This window comes from Mangifera indica, chromosome 1 (assembly GCF_011075055.1).
Source record: "Mangifera indica cultivar Alphonso chromosome 1, CATAS_Mindica_2.1, whole genome shotgun sequence".
NCBI classification, from domain to species: Eukaryota; Viridiplantae; Streptophyta; class Magnoliopsida; order Sapindales; family Anacardiaceae; genus Mangifera; species Mangifera indica.
In genome coordinates this window covers 10,018,101-10,039,452 of record NC_058137.1, presented here as the reverse complement: position 1 = coordinate 10,039,452, position 21,352 = coordinate 10,018,101, and the positions used below count along the sequence as shown (strand labels likewise).

At 32.0% G+C, this 21,352-nt stretch overlaps 1 protein-coding gene and 1 pseudogene across 1 annotated transcript; both read right to left on the bottom strand.

Moving 5' to 3' along the window:
• Positions 1-476: 476 nt before the first annotated feature.
• LOC123213827 lies at positions 477-16,237 on the bottom strand (annotated as a pseudogene).
• Positions 16,238-18,613: 2,376 nt separating this feature from the next.
• LOC123192411 (ribulose bisphosphate carboxylase/oxygenase activase, chloroplastic-like) lies at positions 18,614-20,919 on the bottom strand. The gene is made up of 7 exons (XM_044604954.1): positions 20,671-20,919; positions 20,332-20,442; positions 20,132-20,230; positions 19,914-20,024; positions 19,532-19,838; positions 19,321-19,460; positions 18,614-19,172 (listed from the first exon to the last, which is right to left on the bottom strand). The coding sequence occupies exons 1-7, from the start codon at positions 20,809-20,811 to the stop codon at positions 18,639-18,641; spliced, it is 1,443 nt and encodes a 480-aa protein (XP_044460889.1). The 5' UTR covers positions 20,812-20,919; the 3' UTR covers positions 18,614-18,638.
• Between the last annotated feature and the right edge of the window lie 433 nt (positions 20,920-21,352).

Sequence of the window (21,352 nt, the reverse complement as noted above, 5' to 3'; positions counted from 1 at the left end):
CACCCTTGAACCATGTATATGTAGGACATCACTACAAATATGCAAAATACTGTAGAGAAATTGAAGCTCCAAGATTTAGCATGCCCTTGAGATAAAAAATTAAATGTTCTCCATCATGCCAATAATGATTCCTCTAAAGTAACTTCTAAAATTAAAACAAAAAGAAATTGAAAAAAGACTATGTAATAAATACCGGAATGAAAAGAAAAAGTGGAGATTTCATTATCCCAAGTACTTAAAATAGTTATTGAAAATGAAATGAAAATTCGACTAATACATAGCTAAAACAAAACAATAATATATTATTATATCCATCTATAACGAGTATAAATTTAAATAGTAATAATAATAGTGTGTTAATATATAATTAAATAATTTTTTTCATTAAGATTAAACTATAATTTAATTATATAATAAATATTAAAATTATTACAATTATAAATGCATAACCCTAAAAGGAAATAGCATACAAAAACCTAACAGAGGGATAAAAGTTTAGCGGCTGCTTCAAAATCGTCTAATTTGATAGTAAGTAATTCATCTCTCTCTGCACAATCATCATCAATCCTAAGATCCAGATTCCCCTTAGCATTATTCAGCATTATATCCACTAAGCCTCCATTCATTTTCATACGCTTTTTTTCTGATGTTACTCTTTTTAATAGCTCAGCAATGACATCTACATTACAAGAGGAATGCAATTTAAACCCATATAACGAGCTATCCTTGGCTTGATTATTCATCTTGATATGGAGAACATTAGCTAAATTTTCACAACTCAGACCTTCAAACTTAAAAATTTTTGTAACCCTTCAGCTGAAACCTTCATTAGAAGATATTACACGTTGCATTGCTTCGTTGTAGCCAGCAAATATGACTAAAACTTTTCCATCGTCCACACAAGACATTATCTCTTCTAAGGCTTCAATTCCAAAGTCACAAGGACTACCGTCCTCCTGCACTAGTCGGTATGCTTCATCAACAAAAAGAATACCTCCTTTGGCTTCTTCAATCTATGCATAAATTTAATTTTTTTTAAATAAACCATACATCATTGTAATATATGTTTCTAAGATTTGAAATATAATATATAAGAAAAATATTATGCATATCTGTTTTTAGTACACAAATAAATATACATTTATATGTGTTATCATATGATTATATATAATTTTATTCTTAATTTAAAATTACCTAATCATATGATGATGTGCATCAACTGTGTGCTAATGTGTGCCAATGACATCATTTGATTGAAAATGTAAAGCAAAGTGGTGTACCTTCTTCCTAGTTTTATATCCAGTAGAACCAACATATTCACCAACTAAATCTGTCCGTTGAACTTCTTTTACATTATCACTTTCCAAAAGTCCCACACTATGGAGTAGTCTTCCAAGGACTCGACCCACCATAGTCTTACCTATTTAATATAAAAAAAAAAAAAAATCCAAATATTCCAGCAGCTTTTTTAACTGATAAAGTAAAGATGAAGTAGGCAGCAAATTTACCCGTTCCAGGATTTCCTGGAAAAGCCATGTGAGGAAGTTTTCCAGCAGTGCCAATTGCTAGTCCAATGGCCTTGCGCCTCTCATTCAAAAGAATGCCTTTTGCCCATTTCCGAAGTTGCAGCTTGAGTTCATCCAGAGCCACAATATTTGTGAGCTCTTTTTCGAGGGCAGCCATCTTTTCTTTTTGATTCTTGCATGCTTCAAGAAACTTTTTCTTTCGTTGCTCTTGTTGACGACAGACTAAAAAATCACGCAACTTCCCACTTTCTTGGATTTTTGAAAGATGATCTACAGGATTCAGGCCCTCCTGCATCTAAAGTTACTCAAAGAACTGCTATTTATAGCTAGAAATAAATTTATTATTTTAGAATATAAAATACATACATCATCTGTAGCATCACAATCTGCATTATTCTCGAGCAATGTCTCCGCAACTGAAGTGTCTTCAGATCGAATTGAGTAGCACACAGAAAGATTTAGTGGTGTCACTCCATACTGAGTGTAAAAACAGAAAAAAAAATTGAATTAAAATTATTACTGTCACAGTTTTCATTAACAAAAAAAGAAAGCCAAAAGACTTGTTCCTACCTAAGGTATAATGAAATCTCAAAGTCTCATCTTTTAATTTTCAAAAATCCAAACACCACTAATAAGTTATTTTATATTAAAAATTTCAGCTAAAATTAGGCGTAAAACCATCATTTACTAAAAAAAATTAAAGTTTTATTAGTTTTTCTCTTCAAATTTGAAAATATCACAATTTCGCCCATCCAAAGTTTCTAAGTTTTGAAAAGTGGTCATTTCCCCACTAAAGCTATGGTTATTTTCTCTTCCTTTCTCCAGCCACCAGCAACTTACTCTTCTTTCTCTATTGCTTATGAAGGAAAACCTATAAACTGAGATGTTGATGACTATGAATGGTGACAAAAAACAAAGATGATGAATCTTTATCTTTGTTGAATGGGCGTTGGACGATGTCAATCAGCTTCATTTTCCATCTATTTGGTTTCAGGAGGAGACGAATTGAAAAATGAAAGCTTTATTTGAAGCCAATTCTTGTCATCTGGTAAGATTCGACGAAGAAGAAGATTTATCACCTTCATTCTTTGTCGTCGTTCGTCAGCCATTGATGTATCAGTTTGTAAGTCTTCCTTCATCAACGGTGGAGAAAGAAGAGAAAGTTGACAGTGGTCAGAGGAAGGAAGAGGAAAAACTCCTAGGTTTTTTTTTTTGGGTGGGGGGGGGGGGGGAATGACTAATTTTCAAAAGTTGGAAACTTTAGGTAGGGGAATGTGATATTTTTAAATCTGGAGAGGAATATGTAATAAAACTTTAATTTTTTAATAAATAATAATTTACTCTTATCTTAACTGATATTTTTAATAAAAAATAACTTATAGATGAGTATTTAGATTTTTGAAAGTTGAAGAATAGGATTTTGAGATTGCACTATACCTTGAAAATTGAAGGATGAGACTTTGGAATTGCACTATACCTTGGGTGGCCAAAAAAAATAAAGTGGGACAGCTAGAAAGCACCTTAGTTTTGGCTTCAATTAGAGCACCATGAGCAAGAAGTAATCGGGCAGCTTCATTACACCCATTCTTTGCTGCTAAATGCAACGGAGTTTCTCCATACTGCAGGACTCAACAGATCAACAACCCAAAATATATGAAAGATTTGTTTTTTTCCCAATTAAGCAATCACATTTCTCTCCGGAATATTGATAAAGAACACATACGATATTTTTCCCTTCCAAGTCAACTTTATCATCTCCTTTCCATTCAAGCAGAAATTTCACTATTTCAGTCTTCTTGATAAAAGCAGAGACATGAAGGGGTGTCTCGAAAATCTGCACTTAAACCAAAATAAATACATAAATTGGAAGATAAACACACTCAGCTTAATTGTACATAAATCGATTAATTTGAAGAAACTTAATTTTTGTTCCGTTCTTAATTTCGAAAACCTTTATTCTTTTTTGCCCAAAACCCATTTAACATTTACGACAATTTTTTATCAAAATTCTTCTAAAGAACCAACTGACAATTTTTTATTCATCTTTCTTTTTTCCCGGAAATTGCTTTGCCTATTTCTTTTTTTTTGTGTTTTATCTCTTTTTCCCAGATGATGCCCGGAAATTGCTTTCCCTAAAATTATAAAGGCTCTGAATCATAAGGTTTAGGTGAGGTCAACTTAAGGCCCGTTAGTTTAAAATTTTAACTTTTCCATTTCTTTGACTTTGTATTGATGTCGTGAAAGTTTATGTTCGTACTCCGATTCTGAATCTAAAAGTTGAACAGAAAAAGAGAAGAAACAATTGGCGATGAGTCCCTTTTTTAAATCAAGATTTTAACACAAAATTGCAGATAAATGTCAACAATTAACATTTCGAATTACCTCTTCAAGATGAACAAAAATTAAATAATTGTTTTAAGGGGTTGTTGCGTAGATAATTAATTTCGTATTTTTAATTCTTTTCTTTGTGTCTTTAGACAAACATTTCGAATGCATTTTCTTTTTTTTTTTTTTTCATTATTTTGGAAAAACAAAAAATTGATACACAAAATTCATAAAATAAGACACCAATAAAACTATTTACACTAATCCATACAATTCATCCAGTATGTGAGAGATTCATTCATTATTGATTCATTGAATAAGTGTATGCAGATGAATGAATCAATGGATAGTATAGTGAAATAACAATATTACCCTCTAAAATAGATTTTCATATTTCAAAAGAAAAGCCTAAAAACTAAAAAAAGTCATAAAATACCAATAAATGTTAAAATTATGTTGAATTCATAAAAATAAAATTATAAACTATTAAAATTTGGAAACAATAATCAAAATCTACCAAGCATTAAAAATTTCTTAAATTTTATATTAATTTTTGGGGTTTTAAATTATTTTCAAAATTTGCATATTTTTTATACTTTTATTGAATTTTTAGAAACTCATATCAAGGTTACTTTTTTCTTTATTGACTGGGGAACCCTGCCAACTTCGTCGAACAGGTAAGCCTCATGACACAATTACTAATCTCATAATCATTACACTGAATAATTTAGGATTTTGTTTTGTTGTAGTATTTCACTATTCGATCTCAAGTTAATCTGTCCAAGTTTTTCATATGAGAGAGAAATCATGCTAATCAAACTCTAACATTTAATGAAAAGGTCCTTTGGTTTATTTTCAAGATTACTTTGGTCCTTGCATAAATCAAAGTTGGTCAATTATTAAATTTAACAACAAAACCAAACAAAGGGGAGGTGGTTGAATGATTTACATAAACAAGAGATTAACTTGTCAATTTTGAAAGCCACATAAGAGGTACTTGGTTTAAACCCTAAAATATAATCATTGAATGTGATTGTGAAGGCCAAATCAAAAAATAAAGAATTGAGAAAAAAGGTTTTGACATGAAAAATGAAGAGAAAGAGAGAATCTATTACTTAGATTTTGTGTACTTTTCATCAGTTAAAACTTAACCACTTTGTTAAGTTTACATATACATGTATCAAGCAAATACAATCCATGTGTACACTAATGGGAATTTACATCTTTTGCCTTGACATTTTATATCTTATACCAACATCCCACTTCAAGCTAAGCTTTCTATAACCTCTATTAGTGATGACTCTTCTAGTGAATTCTTTTATTGAAAGCCTGAGCAAGGCTTCACTATCTACAGCTTCATAATTCAAAATTCAAGTACTATAACACAAGCAATTCTAACATAGACAACTCTTAAATGTTTACACAATGCATACTTCAAAACGCAAAACTGCATAACTTTATATCACACCACCATATCAAAACTGTATTACATAACTCCAAATCATACCTACATATGTCAAGAAGACATTTGCACAATGCAACTCCAAAATGCTACTTCAAAGCATTATACATCGTAACTCTATACCATAACTCACTTCATAACTCCATATGCTACTTCAAAGCATTATATTATGATATTTGCACAATGCAACACAGTGCAAATAAACAACTTCTAGGCATCTCATAATCTCCATATAACAACTCGATACCATGACTATATTCCACAACTCCAAATCATATATGCACATGCCAAACTCCTCCTTTAGAGGATATATTTCTCTTGCATTTAAGACTATACCTCGTCACCAGATAGCTTCTCATATTGAGTAACACCGGTAACTTGCTTTAGTTTTCCAGATAAAAATTGCTTCAAGCTAAATAAAGTTGGCACATCCCTTAGTGTGAGCTTTGTCAGAACATTAGCCTTTTGATACTCAGTTGGTATATACTAAATGACCAGTTGTTTCCTAGTAACTTGCTCTCTAATGTAATAGGATCAATCTCTATGTGTTTGCTTTTTGAATGATACACTGCATTGCTACCAATGAACTTGCACTTTAATTATCATACCATATTAAAGAGAACTAGAGAACTACAACTCTAATTCTATAAATAGACTCTTCACCCATGTTATTTCATTGGTCGTTTGAGATAATTAGAGTTGCTGATTTTTCAAGGATAAGGCAAGCCCTATATTTTGCTTTAGTTGAGGATAAGACAACTACTTTCTATTTATGGAGCTCCACTGAATAAGATTTGGCCTATGAAAAAGACAATACCTAATAATTGATTTTTTATCATAAAGACAGTTGGCCCAGTCAACACTAGAGAAATAGTTCGGCTGTAACAAACTTCTAGAACTAAAGCATAAACCTATCTGAGTACCTTTTTACATGTTCGCGAGGGAGTGATTGAGGGTTTTTACATAAATTGGCTAAGTTTGTTGACAAAGAATACAATAATTGGTCTAGAGAGAGTTAGGTATTGAAATACCCTTACTACACTCCTATACTATGAGGGATAATCAAATATAGGACTTTTATCAAGTAGTATTCTAACACTAGGAGCAAAGGGAGTGGTGCGGGGTTTTACATCAACCATTTTTGCTTTTACTAGCAAGTCTTGAGCATACTTGCTTTGATTTATGTGTAGTCCATTCCTAATTCTTTTAACTTCAAAACCTAAGAAATAGTGTAAAGAACCTAACACTTTGACAGCTAGTGCATCAATTAGTGTTTCGTCATCACTAATGAAACCCATGCAATTGGAATAGTCTTTACTTATCAAACTAGGCTCTAGGAGCATGTTTTAACCCATAGATAGCCTTGTTTAGTTTACACACTAACTTATGTTTTTTGTTTTCAATCAAGAAACCCTCAGGTTGGTGCATATATACTTGATCTTCCAAATCTCTATTCAAAAAGACATTATTAGGGTCAATTTGTTGAACATCCCAACCATATTAAACTACAAAACTGAGAACAATCCTAATGGTAACAACCTTGACAAGTAGACTGAAAGTCTTAAAATAATCAACACCAACAGTTTATTGGAAGCCTTAAGCCATTAATCTTGCTTTGTACTCTACACAAGCCTATATGAATTGTACTTAATTTTGAACACCAATTTGCAACCCATTAAGTGCATATCAAATGTGTGTGCACCAAGGACCATGTGTTATTAGACATTAACGCATCATGCTTAGCTTTTAGGACAACTTTCCATTTAGAGTTTGATAAATCTTCAGTGACAGTGGAAGGTTCTAAAAGAAACAATTGACTCATTGTTGAATGTCTTAACTAAGGAGAAGATTAAAGGTTTGGAGGACTTAAGGCTAACATAATTAGAAGGTTTATGGGTTCCTATTTTGGCTCTGGTTAACATAGGATGGTTATTTAACTTGTTATCAAAAGAGACAATAGGTGAAGTGACAGGTTTAATGGTGGCAGGTTCAGTATATGGTTGTGAGATTGTTGGAGAAGAGTCAATGATGGGTTACAAGTCATAAGTTTGGTTAGAAAAATTAAGAAAAGTATTGGTTGGTGAGATATCAAAATTTAGATGAGAAGAAGCATTTATATTACTGGTTTGCGATAAAGGTGAGGTGTTATATGCACAATTAAATGCAGTTGACATATCAAGCTAACTTTAAGTGACATCAGGATTGGACATTAGAGGCACTGTAGTTGGACAAGATAAGGATGAATCATTACACTCAAAAACAGAAATAGCAGAAGATGGTTAAGAAGGGTATATATGAATATACCATTTTCTTACATCAAGATTAGGGATATTTGTTTGTTGTTCACATGTTTTGAGAGAGAGGGATTGCAAAAATTGAGGATCACTAATGAAAAGAAATTTAGATTCAAGAAATTTCAATGCAAGAAAAATGTGAAGTCTACCATTAGAATCAAGACATTTATAGCCCTTATAAGACAAATATAACATATAAATACTGATGGGTTTGCCAAGGCCCTCAAAATTTATTACTGATTCTCTATTGGACTACAATTAAACTTATAGTAATAGTGAGACCAGGTCGAATCCTAAGAGAACTGGTAAACTATTTCTTAGTTTTAAAACAATGAAAAACAAAATAAGAGGAATTTTCGATTATTCAAACTAATGAACTAAAATTTAACAATTAATCAAAATAAATAACTTAGTAGCAAAATAGAGAAGAAAATCAATGTTACCGACTTCCGATTCAAGGGTTCGATTATATTTAATTGCATCACTGATCATCAGTTTTAAAAATTCATCTCACAATTCAAGCATTTAGCCAAGATTTACTAGGATAGCTATAATAAACCATCTAATTTTCCTAAAGTAATTGATCCAAACTAGCATTCAAATCAATACTTATCATTGATTAATTGGGTATGATAGCATTCCATATCAATTCAATGATGGCAATAAATTACGTGAAAACAACTAAACCAAGAATAAGTAATTGAGATAGCTTTAATTATCCAATCCTGTTCCATTGTTTCCCCTAGGCTAAACATGCATACTTTGATTCATAAACATAAATAACCTAATTGCTACTTGTACCAATCATTCATGACAATTATGTATCACTAAACTTATGGATAGCAATAGAAAGAAAAAAATGAATTAATTTGTCAAATTAATTAATATCAATCTTTCATAAAGAAAATAAGATCAAGAAACAATGGATACTTGAATTAAAAGCAAGAAATTTAGGTTTAGCACAAAACCTCACAATGATTACAATTGAAACTAAAATCCCCTTGAATCAAAAAATTAACTTAGCCACTCATGATTAAGAAATCGCGTCTTCTTCTTTCTTTTTTTTCCACTTGTATTGAAAGAGTTCCCCCAAAATAAAATAGCTCTTAATCCTTGACATTAGGATTTGGAAAATAAGTCTACCAATCCTACAAAGACTTCCTAAAATTAAAAAACTACCTAATTAGGACAGGGAATAAATATTACAAGTTAATAACTCTCATCCCAAATAGGAATAAGAAGTTTAAACAAAATAAAATTTAATATCCTCTTCCCAAATTATCCATGCATCATACAAATCTTTCTTCCAACTAAAAATTGTTTTTCCTTATACTAGTAAGACGTGCTCATGCCTTATCTTCTGAAGTCTTTTATTCAACATCCCAAGCTTGTTTTGGTCCCAAACTTCAATTTTTCATCTCCTAAAACAAAACATAATTAAATTTCATCAATTTAAGCACAATCACAATCCAAAACAAAGGGAATATTCACAATAAATATAGTTTTTATACATCCTATCAAATACACACTTAGTGAAATGATAAGAGAATTTATGAGTGTAATAAGGTCGAAGATAAGGATAAATAGTGCAACCAAACACCCTTACTGTAATACCCTCAAGTATGTTTCAGGGGCAATTATGTCTTTTGACCCTGTTTGGAGATATTTCCAATTGTATGTGTGTGTTTTTAGATATATATATAAGAAAAAAAAAACAAAAACAAATATAATAATAATATATTGAAAAGCATGGAGGAGAAAAGTCAATAAAGGAAAAAGATTTTGCTTTCCTTTTATTTTCCAGAAGTCTTTTGTCTCTTCCAACTTTTTCCATCCTTCTCTCATCTCTTCCAAAAGAAGGCAGTGTTCTTCATTTCTTTGCTGTATTTTAAGAACAGTGAGTGATTTTGAGGGGATTTTGGAAGATAAATAAGAAAAGAAAAGAAAAAGAAGCACTTGGAAGCTTTGGTAACCAAAGATCTCCTTCTTTTCCCTTTTATCTATGTTTATATGCATGTTATGTGAATATGTTAGTGTGTTTTGGTATTGATTTAAAGTTGTCTTGGTGATAAAGGAAGCAAAACCAAGAGAAGGAAGCCAATTTGCAAGGATTTGGCTTGAAATAAGGTAAGGGGAATCATTATTGATATGTTGCATGTTTTAAGCTTTTGATTCCTTGGATCTATGTTATAAATGTTGATTTTGAAGTTGAGGAATGTTGTTTTGCCATCTAGGATGTCTATGTGTGTGATTTTGTTTAAGGCAGAAAGTTGCATGATATTTACAGTTTTTGCCACTGCGTTCGTCCCATGTTTTGGCTGCCTTATCTGATGAATTATGAGTGCTATTATATCTCGTTTGAAAGCTCTTTGAATCCTCTTTCCAATTATATATAGCTTGTATGAATTAGAAACCGTTTGGGATGTTAAATTGTATGAAAAGAAGGCTGCCCTGCTAAATGTCTGTTCTGTGAACAGTATTTCGTAATTTTATCACTGAGTTTAGCTCACGTTTTGACTGCCTTATCTATTGAATTATGAGTGCTATTATAGCTCGTTGGAAAGATATTTGAATCCTCTTTTCAACAATATATAGCTTGTATGAATTAGAAACCGTTTGGGATGTTAAATTGTATGAAAACGAAGGCTGCCCTGCTAAATGACTGTTTTGTGAACAGTATTTTGTAGTTTTGGGCAGGAAAGAAAGAAAGAAAGGAAGAAGAAAGAAAAGAAAAGAAAAGAAAGGAAAGGAAAGGAAAGGAAAGAAAGGAGAAAGAAAGAAAGAAAAAAAAAAAAAAAAAAGAAGAAGAAAAAGAAAAGAAAGAAAAGCAAGAAAAGGTTGGGACTCAAGATTCAAGGGTCGTCCCCAGAGTAATGTCTAGTGAATTATGAATAAATTTAGATGGAAGAAAAATTAGTAAGATATAAGACTCGCATGCATGCTATAAATTATGAGGGGGCACTTTACACTACACCGCCCACAGTAGGGCACGTCCGTAGTAGGACATAGACCCCCAGTAGGGTCTGCTCGCAGTAGAGCTCAATTCAGATTCAGAAATAGTGTAGTGAAAGAAAAAGAGCTTGAGCTTAGAAAAGTGTCAAATCCCTATAGTTAGCTTCCAGAAAGTATTAAATAGATACCAGATGGGACAAAGTATGACCCAAATAGTAAAGAGTGAACTAAATTACCTCCTCAATCTCTTATAGAGGTTAGGATGTGAGGTTGAGTCCCAAAAGTGAGTTAGAACAGGAAAAAAGGATAGTTTACTTAATTTTTCCCCTTACTGAGTGTTCTTATCACTCACTCCCTTTTCTTTCCTGATTGCAGGTACAGGCGATCGAGGTAGCTGCGAGGCAGGGTCAGGTCAACGTAGGTAGATCCGGCTGGAGCAGGTTATCTCTGGTTTATATTACATGCATACAGTAGCATGTTCTTATCGATTTTTGACTTTTTAAGATTATGGTACAGTTGTATATGATTACTGCCTGTTTTCAGATACTTTCAGATGAGTCTTCATATGAGTATATACATCTTTTGTTCGTTTTCAGATTTTCAGTTTTCTTGGAATACTTCCTAAACACTTTTAATGAGGCGTTTATTTTAAAGTATTTAAAAAAAAAGAAAAAAGTAGACGCTCCGAATATTAATTCGTAACATTTCTCCTTCGATGGGTAGTACTTCTAAGGAGGGATGTTACACTTACTTTGGAATAATCAAGCTTTTCGTTGAACAATTTATGAAAAGGAGTATCAAAGGCAAGAACTAAAGATAACAACCTATTTATAAGATAAACTAAAGTTTGAAAAGCATGCCAACAAAATTGAAGAGGAAAACCTACTTGTGCCAATAAAGTAAGCCTTGTCTCAACAATGTACTTGTAATTTCTTTTAGATTTTCCATTTTGTTGATATGTATAAGGATATAAGTGTCTAAACATAATTCCTAAATTGTCAACCAAAGTGGTCTGGCTCTTATACTCCCTTAGTTTGATTGAAGACATTTGACTTTTATATCGTCTTTCAACCAACTTACAAAATGTTTCAAACACTGTTTTTGTTTTAGATTTGTTTTTTAAAGGAAAAAACTAGTGTAAACTTACTATAATCATGTATAAAATGGACATAGTATTTATAGCCTTCCGGTGAGCTAATAGAAGATGGCCCTAGAGGCCAAAATGAACTAATTCAAGGGGTTTACAAGTTTTAGAGGTAGACTGAGGAAAGGTGGTTTGAATCAGTTTGACTATAAAAAACCCCAAAAGGTTAATAATCCTAGAGGAGGTGAACACAAGTTTGCATCGATTTGACTCAATTTTGCAATAAGCATCAAACGCTTTTAAACACTCAAACTTATATCACATATCACATATTCATACATCTTTGAAACATTTCAATCATTGAATATGCAAACATGAAAAATATGTCCTTATCATCACATACTAATCAAGATATACATGAATTCATTAAATCAATTCAAATGCATCATTCAAATCTTTTCCATATCATATTAATGAACACTTAACCAAAAGTATATTAAAGAATATATAATCAAACAACCAACGAACCAACAATCAAACTCAGATGGTTATTGAATTAAGAGAAAGAGTTTATGTACTAACTTGACATTCTAAGCTCTCATTTTGATGAAATTATAATTTTCAAATTACCTTGGTACTCTTATCTCCATTACCTAAATATGTGCCTTGCATGGCTATTTATTTTGCAATATTTAATTCCAATGCTATAAGACACACCAATAAAGAAATTCAAGTTTCTTTGATACCCAAATGGTTTTTGCTCCAGAAAAGGGTAGTCTTTAATATCCTTTTAGGAACTTAAACCTTCTTTACTGTAAATGGTTTGTCATTCCTAATTGGATACTTTCCAATAATATGACTAATAAAAACACAAAATTTACATTTTAAATGTAATGAATGATTATTCTTTAATAGCCTATATGATTTAATAAAATGATTACTTTCATTATAGCCTAGGCCTTTTTTGTTAATTTACATCTTTAAGATGCAAGCATCTCATCTAATTTTTTTGTGCTGTCTTGGTTTATTTAAAATCTCATTTGATTTAGTCACTTTTTCAAGCAATGCATCATTTTCACCTTTGAGCTTTTCTAACTCATTTGATGTTAAAATCTTTTCATTTTTTATAAGCTCAACTTTTTTCTTGAGCTTAGCATGCTCACTAATGAGATTTTGATAATCATTCTTAATGCATGTCAATTGTTTTCTCAATGATTTATTTTTACCACACATGCATTTGTATTAATCCATGAGACAATCAAATGCATCTCGAAATTCATTCAAAGAGTAAGAGTTAGAGTTGTTACCCTCTCCCTTCGATTCACTCATAGCCATGAAGCATAAATTGATTCTTTCATTTCTTGAATTGTTACTTATAATCTACAGATTGAATGTAAAAGTAAGAGTAAGAGTAAGAGTTAGGCACAAAGTCACAATTTTCAATGATTTTTCATAACTTATAATCTACAAATTGGATGTAAAGTTTCATCCTAATTTTCCATTGAGTGTAATTTAACCTACAAAACAATGATGTTCTAGTAATATTATGTCCTTCACCACCCATGGGAGTAGATGCACTAGCCATTTTAAAAAGATCTTAAACTCTAAAATTTGTTGGAATTTATAAACTTAGAGTCCAAGCTCTAATACTAATTGAAAAACCCCAAATGACTAATAATCCTAGAAGGGGTGAATAAGATTATTTAAATTTTTTTAACCAAATAAAATTCCTTAAGCAAATTTTCAATCAATCGCAATTTTACAAATAATTTCAACAAAGATATTCAAATTATATTAATATACAACAAGTTTACTCAGACAATCAAACATAGATAATATTTAACAATTTATCAAAAAAAAAAAACATAATATAACGCATAAAGTAAAAAGAGTAGGGAAAGAAAATACTCAAGAGTTATAGTGGTTTGAAGCCTTTTCTTCTAAGTCTCTTATATCCACTTCTTTAAGCAATCCACTTGAAGTTTCAGTAGTAAAGAATCCCCTCTTTATAATAGTTATTTGGGATTTCACCCACATTCACTAGTTGATCTGGGATTGCGTCTAACTCAATAGTTATCCAAGATTTCATCTATCACAATAGTTATTTGAAGTTTTACCCAAGTGTTTGAATATAGAAAATAATGTTTGTGAATGTCTCTATAAGGCTAATACAAGAAAATGAGTACAAATATATCTCTTAATAATTTTGAGTTATAAGCTTGTTTGAGAGGAATTGGAGAACAAAAGAGTATAAGCTTTTTACATTATAGTCTCTAACCTATTACCCATCAAAGAGTCTTTAATTTATAGTCTTGGATAACTAAAATAGCTCAAATGATTGTTGGTTGGGATAATGTATCCATTGAGTTTTGAAAATGATGTTTGGCCTTGAAAATATGATGGGATAGGTAGTCTATTCTAAGTGACGAGCATCCTCTTACATATTCTAACTTTGACAACTTTGAATCAGACGTCCAACAGTTAAACTTTTTAAATGTGCCACTTGAGGGATAGGCATCCTTCTTTAAACCTTTAAAATTCAATTCCAGAATGCTTCAAATATGAAGGGATGGGTAAGGGATCAATAGAGAAATGGACATCCTAGGTAAAGAAATAGGCATCTAATCATGGAGATGGACATCTTTGTTGAAGGAATGGGCATCCCTGTTCATTTGTGAAAGATTTTGATAGCTCCAGACTCATAAGGACATGCATGAAACTAGCAAAGGAATCGGCATCCCATAGTGGATAAGCATCCCATGTTTGGGAATGAGAGTCCTTTGTCTGAAAAGTTGAAAACATAAATTTTGCCCATCTTTTGATCATAAGAAGTTTATACTATGGATTTAATTAGCTTAATATATATAAATTAACAACTTTAAACTTAGTTTTGACATAATCAAAACACCTAAGAGTTTAATAGCCTAATTGGCATGCATGGCAAAAGGAAATATGACAATTAGAATTAAAAGCAATATCAATAGATTTAAGGATTTGTGACAAAATTTTGCATTTGGGTGACCCAATTTATTATACCACACATCAATATCACTTTTGGATATAACAAAAGATTTGATTTTATTATTTTTGTTGGAAAAAGGTAACGATTCAAAATCTTGCACAATGTTCATAATTGAAGAGTCAAAAGCAACTTAGTATTAGCATAAGCAAAATTAGAATTATTAGAATCACCAAAGACAGAGCTTGAAATAATGACTGGTGCATAATATGTTAAGCAATAGATGTTTTTGGGCATAAATGGGTTGAGATATCTTTGAGGTAGGACTAAGACTTTGTATAGGTGGGAATGTTGAGCTAATATAGACCATCCTTATGGTGTCCTCGTAGTAGAATTGTCTGAGTAAGTTTGTCCTTAACAACACACTAATTAGCATAAAACTCAACAATAATTTGATTATCTTTTGTAATTTTTGAAATACTAAGCAAGTTTTTGATTATATGAGAAACACAAAATACATTTTTGAGGTAAATAGCTTTACAATGAAACTGACTAAGGATAAGGACTTGACCAACTTGAGTAATATTTAAAGAATTCCTATTACCAACCTAAAATTGATCATTCCCTTTGTAGTTGGCTATTGTAGTTAGCTAAGATATGTCATGAGTTACATGACCAGTTGCACCTAAATCCATGTACCAAGAGTAGTCTTGAACAATGGGAAGATTGGTTAATTGAGTTGTGAAAAGTGACTGTACGGTATTCTGTGTATAATAAACCTAATGATTATTGCTAGAAAGGTAAGAATGATTTTGAGAAGCAATAGAAATGTAGTTGGAATTGGATTGATGTGGATGAGGTGTTGTAGGGGTTGTATTTTTGAAAAGGACATCTAGGAGAGTATGTAAGGTTTGGATCAATGTGTGATTGATAGGAATTGGCTTGGTATAGGTTGAGTGATTGCCTGGAACTTGGAGTTGGCTAAAAAAAGTTAAATGTAGTGGGTGAACTAATGAGGGATTGTAGTATGATGGCAGGATTATTGTAGTTGATGTTAAATCTATAATAACGTGCACAACTGTATGACCAATCTTATTGCACACTTGGTAGGCTATTCTACCTCTCCTAGAAAATTTGCCCCTATCGTTTCCTCTATTGATGATAGGTGAATGACTATAATGATAACTAGGCTGATGCATGGGATGGTTTGCTAAGTTTTGTGGTTTAGGCTAAAAAGTGGACCCAAATTGATTTTGTGGTGGTATTAGAGTAGTAGATTCATTGTCCATAAGTTGAACTTACAGTAGGTTGACTTAGATGCTCACCAGAATAACTACTAAGAGACTGATGATATGGATTAATCAGACTAGTTGTGTTAACCACTGCATTGTGAAACTCAAAAGCTATATTAGAGCTTAGACTAGTGTTGACTTTCCCTAATCCCAATTCATGCTTTTGCAAAGTGTACATGCCATCTTGAAGACTAAGAGTTTCAAAACTAGATTTTATCCTAGTGATCAAACTAGCCACCACTGCATCATATTCAGTTCTTAAGCCATAAAAAATATGGTTGATAAGCTCTAAGTCACTAACATGATAACCTATTGACTCTAGAGTCTCTGCATACCCTTTCATCTTTGGGACATCTTGGTTGCTTGCAATAGGTTTCCAATGTGTAAAATTTGAGTTTTTGAGGCATTAACAAATTCTTTCTAAAAAATTCGAAATCTCAATTGCAAAGTGACACTTAGACACAACAAGAAAGATTTCCTCTCAAATTGATGCAATAAGCCAACAAGGCAACATCTTATCAATGTTTTTTCAAAGAACATACTTAGGATTAACATTTTTTTACCATTATTGTTGAAAAGGCAAGATCTTCAAACCTCACATGAATGAATGGAGCAGGTTGTGGTAATACTCCAATGAGATGCTCCTTAAGATCATGGTTTGCGACATTGGACAACACTTGATATTTCTAAAACCAGTAATTTGATTTAGACAACTTTGGTGAGATGGTTCATAGACCTGATGAGGAGATTGACAGAGAAGCAGAGCTTTTTTGTGAGTTAGGGTTGTAAAGATAATCATAGAATCCACACCTTTCTCGAGACCAAAGGAAGAATAAAACATAGGTACTTAAATATTTTCCATCATAGACACTTGTCGAATGACTCTAATACCATAAACATGATTGCGAAGGCCATATAAAAAAAAATAAAGAACTGAGAAAAATGTTTTGAGATGAAAATCGATGAGCAAGAGAAGAACCTATTACGTAGATTTTTTGTATTTTTTATCAATTTAAAGTTAGCCACTTTAAGTTAAGTTTACATGTACACGTATCAAGCAAATACAAGCCACGTGTACACCAATGGGAATTTACATCTTTGGCCTTGACATTTTACATCTTGTACCGACAATCATATATGAAAATTTGTTGAAACAACTTACTATATGCCATTTCTTTTATAACTATATATAATAATAATTGGAGAATCTTTTGTTGGGTGGTTCATCTAATAACTATGCAAGTATATTTTAATTTATGTGATGTACATAAATACGTACATGTCATCAAAGAGTTTATAACACTAGTTTACTAATAAAAATAAATAAATATTATAAATTAAGTTAAATATTAAAGTTTAATTCATTTAAAAAAAAAGAAAAAAGTGATTCTTGAGGAATATTCGCTAATCAGATTAAAAACTGTGTGATATATAGTGAAATAAATCTAAATGTGACTTTTATTCACCACTATTTTTAGTCAATGTTCTTTGAAAATATCCAAGTGAATTGCTTTCCTGAAAATTTAAGTGATAGAAAAGTTGAGCCAAAAGCAACCCTCCTTTTCATTTGCCCTAAAAGTCTTTCTTTCTAAATTATTCATTCCTATTTTTGGTCAACTTTCCTGACAATATTCAGGGCAGAATCCGCGGCCTTTGTACATATATTCGCTATTGACTGCTACTTAATTCTTTTTCCCGACAAGTTGTCTTGCCTTCCTCTATTTTATTGTTTTCACATTTGTCCGCATTTACGAAAGATAACCGCCCAAAAAATTTGTAAACTCTCATTACCAATTCATTAGGCTTAGGTAAGAGTAATTTGGACTATTTTACTTAAAGTATTTACAGAAATCCATAAACTGATCCAAAACCATCCATTAATCTTTCTTTCTTTCTTTAAAAATTTAATTTGCCACTCTCCTCCACCCACCCTCCATCCATTTTCCACCGCTACCAGTTCATTACAATTCATATATAAAAAATTATTTTGCTATTTTTTATTTTATTTTATAATATGATTACCTGGCTAATTTTGTTCTTATTAATTAACTTATCAGTCATGTTCTTATGAATCTTTCACAGATTCCAATATTATTATCATTCTTCATTGATCACAAAAAAGTGCTAGTGGTTCCAAACTTCATTACATTCTGAAAATCATAAATGACCTACTTAAATTTTTTTACATCAAAGTGGCATTACTATCTTTCCGTAGAAGACAAACTTAAAGGACACCAAAATAAGTCTACTACCAACTCTTGTTGTCTTGGCGTTGGCGGCCAAAGCAAGTGGTATTTTAGACATATACTATCCTGAGAACCTGTGCCAGGTTTCATGACGGTTCTTAGGTCGGCGGTGGTGACGTATACTCCACCTCATTTTCTTGCATGGCTGGTGACACAATTCACTTGTCCATGTTTTGGGAAAATACTAGGAGTGAGTGTCCTCAATTATTAACATGAACCATCATTTTTGATAAACACAGAGACGCACATGACAGGTTGTATTTTATCATTAAAAAAATTTCATTTAAGGGTATTCAGAACTAGTTGTAAAGAGTAGCTCATCGTGAGGGTATTCAGAACTAGTTAATCAAAGTGAAATACTAGTAAGTAGTAAAGAGAGGAATGACAAGGAAAGTGTAAAAATTAATTTCATTATTTAAAATTCTTATAATACTTACTGCAAATACAAATTAAAATTTCCCAACGCTCAAATATTCAAAAAGGCATAAAGCCAAACATTTATTCGGGTATAAACTCCATGGCCGCTTCAAAATCCTCTAATTTGATAGTAAGCAATTCATCCCTCTCTGCACAATCATCACTAAGCCTAAGATCCAAATTCCCCTTGGCATTATTTAACATTATATCCACCAAACCTCCATTCATCTTCATACGCTGTGTTTTTATTGTCTCTGTCTTTATTAACTCTGCAATGGCGTCCACAGTACAATCTGAATGCAATTTAAATCCATACAACAAGCTATCCTTCGGCTGATTTTTCATCTTGGTATGGAGAACATTAGCTAATTCTTCACAGCTCAGATCTTTGAAATTAAAAAGGTTAGTAACTCTTCTGCTGAAACCTTCATTAGAAGATATTACACGATTCATTGCTTCATTATAGCCAGCAAATATGACTAAAACTTTTCCATCGTCCATGCAAGACATTATCTCTTCTAAGGCTTCTAACCCATAATCACGGCCACTTCTCTCCTCAGGTATTAGTCGATATGCTTCATCTACAAAAAGAATGCCTCCTTCGGCTTCTTTGATCTGAGAATAAAATTAACTAATTTTTTGTCAAAATAAAACATAAAATCTAAGGTAAACAAAGAATACAAGTCCATCAAATTATATAGAGTTTTTAATGAATGAATTTCTTCCAATGTTAACATATGATATGCAAAGCAAATTGTTCTACCTTACTCCTAGTCTTTGGTCCAGTATGACCAATATATTGACCAATTAAATCTGTCCTTTGAACTTCTTTTACTTTATCGGTTTCCAAAACTCCCACACTATGGAGTAGTCTACCAAGGATTCGAGCCACCATAGTCTTACCTGTCAATTATGAAAAAAATTATTTAATTAAACAAACATATTTGGTTTAGGGTTTATGGTTCCAATTTTACCCGTTCCTGGATTTCCTAGAAATGCCATGTGAGGAAGTCTTCCAGCAGTGCCGATTTTCAATCCAATGGCCCTGCGCCTGTCATTCAAAAGGATGCCCTTTGCCCATTTTCGAAGTTGCGTCTTGAGTTCATCCATACCCACAATATTTGACAGCTCTTTTTGGAGGGCATCCATCTTTTCTTTTTGCTTGCTACATGCTTCTTGTAACTTCTTCTGTCGTTCCTCTTGTTGACGAGGGAGTATTAAATCAAGCAACTTCCCATTACCTTGGATTTTTGAAACATAATCTATAGGATTCATGTCCTCCTGCATTCAAAGTTACTTCAATTTCTGCTACCTAGCAAGAAAAAAAATAATTATTTTAGAATATAAAATGCATACATCATCTGTAGCATCACAATCGGCTTTGTGCTCGAGCAATGTCTCGACAATTGAACAGTCTTCAGCTCGAATTGAATGTAAAACAGAAAGCATTAATGGCGTCACTCCATACTGCATTTAAAAATGGTGGAAAAAATGAAGAAAAATATATCACTCTCACATTTTTCAAGAGAAGCATTTCTGAACGAGAATATAATGTTCAAATATGTATAAAGCACCTTAGTTTTGGCTTCAACAGGAGCACCATGAGAAAGAAGTAATTTTGCAGCTTCGTTGCACCCATTCTTGGCTGCTACATGCAATGGAGTTTCTCCATACTGCAAAACTCAACAGATCAAAAACGCAAACTATACAACAGATTTTTTTTTTTTACTAGCATTTTTTCGCTTCCATATCAACTTTATTGTAGAACACATACCATATTTTTCGCTTCCAAGTCAACTTTATCATCTCCTTTCCACTCAAGCAGAAATTTCACTATATCTGTCTTGTTGGTACCAGCAGAAAGATGAAGGGGTGTCTCCAACATCTGCACTTAACCCAAAATTAATTCATAAATTGGATGGTGAACACACTCATCTTATTGTACTTGGATTAATTAATCTGCAGAGAAACTTAATTTTTCTTCCCTTCTTAAATTATCCAAAACCCTTTTTCTACTTCCACTTTGAAAACTTCTTAAGAACCAACTGAAAAATCTAATGCTTTCAAGTGGATATATATATTAATTAAAAAATAATAAAAAAACTAGTCTTACAATTGCATTTTTTTCATTGAGAAGAGACGGGTTATCTTGAAGGAGCTTCTGAAACGCATCAATATCCCCTGACTCAGCACAATCATGAATGGTTGTATGTTTGTCAGATGCCGATGATTCTGTACTCTGATGATTCTCCATCTGTATTTGTCTTCTCTCTTAAAGAACAAAATATAACAAAGCTAGAACAACGAGAGATTTGAAATGTTCACTTAATGAAATGAAATCAAAGGCATTGATTAATTGGAACATAACATCTTTTTTTCTTCTTATATAGCAATTTCTCTGGAATTTTTATGAAGCTTCACAACTTCCGATTAATTTACCTGCCGCGCTTTCAATGAAATTAAACTTTATTTCTATTTCATCTGTTTTTCCCAGAAGTTGCCTAGCGTTGTTCTATTTTATTGTGTTCATCTCTGTTTTTCCCGGAAGATGTCCTGCATCCCTAAAATTATGAAAACTCTGAATCATAAGAGATAGGTGAGGTTAACTTGGGCCCGTCAGTTTATAAATTTAACCTTTTCATTTCTTTGTTTTTGTATTTGGATCTTGAAGTTACGTTCGTATACATTAAAAACTAGTTTTTTTACTTTACCGTACGTAGACTAATCAAGTGAGAACTTCTCTTGATGAAATGAAGTTTCGTTCCCTTGTTTATAAGCATCTATATCTTCATTGA

Excerpts from the sequence above, each read along its gene's own strand:
- LOC123192411 (XM_044604954.1), bottom strand. The coding sequence starts at position 20,811 with ATGGAGAATCATCAGAGTACAGAATCATCGGCATCTGACAAACATACA. Across the intron at positions 20,443-20,670 it reads TCAATGAAAAAAATGCAATT|ATGTTGGAGACACCCCTTCA; the intron begins GTAAGACTAGTT and ends GGTTAAGTGCAG. Across the intron at positions 20,025-20,131 it reads CTGTTGAAGCCAAAACTAAG|TATGGAGTGACGCCATTAAT; the intron begins GTGCTTTATACA and ends TTTTAAATGCAG.